This window comes from Pteropus medius, unplaced genomic scaffold (genome assembly GCF_902729225.1).
Source record: "Pteropus medius unplaced genomic scaffold, Ma_sr-lr_union100, whole genome shotgun sequence".
NCBI classification, from domain to species: Eukaryota; Metazoa; Chordata; class Mammalia; order Chiroptera; family Pteropodidae; genus Pteropus; species Pteropus medius.
In genome coordinates this window covers 1-4872 of record NW_024356216.1, presented here as the reverse complement: position 1 = coordinate 4872, position 4872 = coordinate 1, and the positions used below count along the sequence as shown (strand labels likewise).

At 51.3% G+C, this 4872-nt stretch overlaps 1 protein-coding gene across 1 annotated transcript; it reads left to right on the top strand.

The window, feature by feature from the left end:
- The first annotated feature begins 1450 nt into the window (after positions 1 to 1450).
- On the top strand, positions 1451 to 2935 carry LOC120600571 (melanoma-associated antigen 10-like). The gene is made up of 2 exons (XM_039859979.1): positions 1451 to 1507; positions 1595 to 2935. Exon 2 carries the CDS (start codon positions 1611 to 1613, stop codon positions 2592 to 2594), a length of 984 nt encoding a protein of 327 aa, XP_039715913.1. The 5' UTR covers positions 1451 to 1507; positions 1595 to 1610; the 3' UTR covers positions 2595 to 2935.
- The last annotated feature ends 1937 nt before the right edge of the window (positions 2936 to 4872 follow it).

Here is a 4872-nt window from a genome sequence, read left to right as displayed (position 1 = left end):
TCCTCATCCTGAGAGGTCCCAGGCAGGGGTATCTAGATGTGACATGCTCTCCCTTCTGCCACATGCTTCTTGTGAGGTGTTCTCATTAAGGAAGAAATAGGTCAGCAGGGGGTTGGCCCAGGCCTAGCCAGGAATAAAAACAAGTCTCTGGATGTCAGACTAAAGAGACGTCGTACCCGAGGAAAGATGGGCCAGCATGCAGTTGGTCCTGGGTGACCCTGGGGCCGTGGAGGGGGAAGCAGTTGTGGCTTCATCTCATTTTGTCTCAGAGCTCTCAGGGCGGTGAGGACCTTGGTCTGTGAAGACGACGTCAGCCCATCCCCGGAAGCCATATCCAGTCCACGGAGAGAGAAGGACCAGATCCTGCTAAGAATCAAGGTGATCACCCTGAGGGACGAGCGAGTTCACCCCAGAACAAAGAGGGAGCCCTAGAGAAGTCTGCCGTGCTGTGACTGTCAGCCCTATAAACCCTGGGCACTGCTGTCAAGCCGAGCACTTCCTCAGGCCCCGATTGGTGGTCTCAGGGAGGGGAGGGCCCTGGTCTGAGGCCTGAACTCAGGTCAGCATGGGCAGGATCTCAGACCCTGGAAGGAATCAAGGTGAGGACTGAGGGGAACCGGAACACTTGGGAGCCCAGGCCTGACCTGCCTGCTCTGTCAGCTGTGGGGAAACTGGGAACAGTGTGTGGATCGGCTCCGATCACTTCCTTTTCCGGTGTCTAATGGAGGAGGCCTTGCTGTAAGTAGTGTGGGCTCAGTAAAGGGAGGGCATTGTCTAGGCCCTGCAGGGAGTAAAGGTGAGAAATGGTCGGAACCCCATCGCAGGGTACATGGATCCAAACCTTTGGAGACCCCTCATGATCCCATGGGAGGCTCTGGGCAGGTGTGGTCAGATGTGAGGCCCCCCACTTCCTTCTGTTCAGTCTCAGGAGTGTGTGGTCCTGTTCTCAGTGTTTTGCCTCAGGCCAGCAGTGTATTTCCTGGGGTGGAGGTCCTGGCAGAGCAAAGGTGAGCAGCGTGAGTGGGCCAGGAGGGGACCATTCATCTTAACAGAGGGGACCTCACACAGTCCGCCTCTCTCTGATTAGCATTGGAGGACCAGGGCTGCACTTGCCATCTGCATGCTGAGGTGCCCTTTCGTTTCCTCTTTCCTCAAGGATACAGGGTACCCTTGAACCCAGAGGTGAAGCCCTTGGTCTGACTTACTAGTCCTCAGGTCACAGAGCAGAGGTGTGCCAGGCAGTGCCAGGAATTAAGGTGAGGGGCCACGATTGATGTGTATCCAGCGTCTCCTTCACCCCCAGAAGAGGGGACCCCATAGCACACGATATCCTCCTACCTTGTCAGCTCCAGAACCTTTGGTTGTGCCTTCTGAATGCTAAGCAGTCATCTTACTTCCTCCTCCAGGTCTTTAGAAGACAGGCTGCCCAGGAGGAGTGACCCCTGTGAGGCCTGAGAGCACCCCTAGAGAGGAGACCTGTAAGTCGCCTTTATCAGAGCTGCCTAAGGTGTGTTTCTCAGCTGATGCTGCTCACACCCCACTCTCCCAGGCCTATGGGTCCCTATCACCCACCTCTGCCCATACTTTTTTGCAGCCTAACACGAGTCACCATGCCTTTCAATCAAATGGGTGAGCTCTTCGAGCTTGGAGAAGATTATCAGGACCCAAGAGAGAACCAGGGCCTGCTGGTGGGGCACTTCTTCGAATCTGATGACGAAGAAACCCCGTCCTTCTCCTCCTCCATATCTTCCACCCCCCCTGTCCTGTTCCCTGACAGCCAGGAGGAGGTATCTGATGCTCTAATACCAAGTTATCCTCAGAACCCTCACTGTGCTGGTCCCTCCCCGGCTGCCATGGAAGATATTCCATGGAGCGAAAGTGAAGATGAGGGCTCCAGCAGCCAAGATGAGGAGGAGCCAAGCACCTTGGAGGTCCCTGAAGATGCCGAATCTTTGCTCAAACATGCCCTGCGTTTGAAGGTGGCCAAGCTGGTAGTTTTCCTGCTCCTGAAGTATCGTGCAAAGGAGCCGACTACAAAGGAAGAAATGCTGAGCAGCGTCATTGAAGAGTGTCAGGACCACTTCCCTGAGATCTTCAGCCGAGCCTTGCATTGCATGCAGCTCGTCTTTGGCATTGATGTGAAGGAAGTGGACCCCAGCAACCACACCTATGTCCTGGTCACCAGTCTGGGCCTTACCTATGATGGGATGGTGAGCAATGGGCCCAGCATGCCTAAAACCGGCCTCCTGGTCATGCTCCTGTGTGTGATCCTTGTGGAGGGTGGCTGTGCCTCTGAAGAAAAAGTCTGGGCAGTCCTGAATGACATGGAAGTGTATGATGGGAGGGAGCATTTCATCTATGGGGATCCCAGGGCCCTCATCACAAATATTTGGGTGCAGGAACAGTATGTGAAGTACCAGCAGGTTCCCAACAGTGATCCTGCTCGCTATGAGTTCCTGTGGGGTCCCAGGGCCCATGCGGAAACCACCAAGTTCAAAGTCCTCGAGTTTTTGCTCAGGATCCATTCAGGGGATGCCAGTTCCTTTGCATCCTTGTCCAAAGGGCCTGAGAGAGATGCAGAAGAGAAGTCCTGAGCCACATCTGCTGACAGGCATTTTTCAGGCCCAAGTCCAGCATCATCTCCTGCTGGGCATGAAGTGAGGCCAATTCTTCACCCTCTGTTTGAGGAGAACCGTCAGCAATCTAGCTAGTAAGGGCCAGGCCAAATTGTGGGAACAAGTGTGTAGTAGTAGCAAATTTAGAAATTTATCTTTGTTGCAAGTTTGTGATCCTGAACTAGATAATGTGGCATTAGAACAGGATTTCCTTGGAAATGTGAAAAAACTAGCAGTTGAATTCCTGTAGTTAAGAAATAGAGAAATAAAAATAAAACACTGTTAATTCTGGTTTCTTATCCTTCTTTTCAGTCATTCTATGAAACATATGTGAATACTTAATTTGATTGGTTCATTCAAGAAAGTGGGAGACATTTCCTGGGAGTAAAGAAGACGCGGGCTCAGAGGTTCATTTATTCCCCTGACATTCACTGAGCTTCTGTCCTCTGGAAGGCCCCGTGTTAGTGGTGGGGACGCTAGGATAAGCAGGACAGACCCACGAATATAATAATTGTGCAGGGACTGCAGTCATGTAAGGAAGGTGCTGAGACGTCCCCCAAGTCCTACAGAATAAGTCAAAGAAGTGGAGATGAGGTAGGGCTCCAGGGCAGAGCACTCAAGCGTAACTGTCCCAAGCCAGGGAAGCTTGGCCCTTTGGGAAAATGCAATTTCTTCTGTGGGGTTTTATTGTAATGAGCTGGGTGGGGGCCTCTGCTAAACTGAGCAGGTAGTGTGTCTGGGAATGAGAGGAAAGTCTGAAGTGGAAAATTGTTCTGAGAAGTTCCTTTCGGATCTTGGAAAAATCTCCATCTGTTACAGGGAGCTAGTATCCTGTAGTTTTCTCCCAGTGCATTTGAACACAGAGATCAAGGTGTTTTATCCCCATCATCTGCAAGGATTTTCTGAGAAATCAGGATCCCTGACCTTGAAGGAATGAGTCACTGGACAGGCACTCTTCCCTGAGTGGCTGGTGTGCTGAGACTCAGCCATGGTCATGTTTTGCTGAGAAGTCCCTATTCCCCAGCCAGATCTACAGCTTGCTCTGAACTCCAGCCTCCTTGGCATGGCACTAACCTGCCTGATTCTTGCTTGCCCTCCTCTGTGAGAAATATCCGTGGCAGTTGTCGTGGGACCTTTTGGAGCAAGTAATTGGTCTTCAGTCTACCCCTGTCCTTGGTTCCTGAGTGGGACTGGCCATTGGGATAGGGCTGGGCTGGTGGCAGTATGCAGTGTGTTTCACCATGGAATGTTCACAAGACAGAATCGGGGCAAAGCCATGTTTGTCCTGCACTCAGACATACGGTCTGTCCAACAGGGACCCACAGACTCTCACCCAGTGTGGAAGCATGAGAGTTGCCAGGCCCCGTGCACTGCTAGACTGGGCAGATGGAGTGTCTTGGGCATGAGAAGAAGGTCTGAAATGGAAAATTGCTGAGATATATTCCTTTTAGATCATGGAGAAATCAGAGAGAAATAGCCACCTGTGTAGCAAGGGCGAGTGCCCTGCACTCAGTCCCCATGCCATTGGACCCAGTGGGAGGACTAGGGTTTTATCTGGATCATCTGCCCAGATTTCTAGAGAAATATGGTCACTCTCCTTTGAAGTGTGGCCCAGAAGTCACCAGACAGGCACTCTTCTCCATGGCCTGGGAGAGCCAGAGCCCACAGCATTAATTAGGTTTGAAGTTTAATGACCTCGAGTATAATTTGGCCAATTATTATCAAGGGGTACTTTCAATGGGGGCAGAAATGAAGGAAAGAAGGGCTTCGGATGGAAGAACAGCTTCGAGGGAGGGAAGGGGTTGGCCCTTGACTCTCTGTCTGGGAGCTCTGTGTTGTATCCATCTGGGAAGACTGCCCCGCACCTGGATTTGAATATAGATCCTTTAATCAAGAAGATTTGCTGAGTTTTGTTTATAGAACATCCTCTTTGGCTGATCGGCCATTCCATGTTTTATTGAGCTATATATTCTCTAACATGACATGGGTAAGAAACAACCAAACAAAGTCCCAGAGGAGAGAGCAGAAGAGTCTGGGATCAAAACAATAGAGAAATAACTGTCATTCATCAAAGTTCCATTACACAGCAGGCACTGTGCGAGGTGCTTTACAGACACTCCATACATTCCTGCAGTCCCATAGGACAGGGCTTACCAAACCCACTTACTTCACAGAGGAAAAACCTGAGGCTCGTGGGGCCTGGTGATTTTTCCAGGGTCACATGGCTGGTAAGTGACAGGGTGGAGACTGGACCCCT

What these genes read in the sequence shown, in the direction of transcription:
- LOC120600571 (XM_039859979.1), top strand. Translation starts at nt 1,611, where the DNA reads ATGCCTTTCAATCAAATGGGTGAGCTCTTCGAGCTTGGAGAAGATTAT.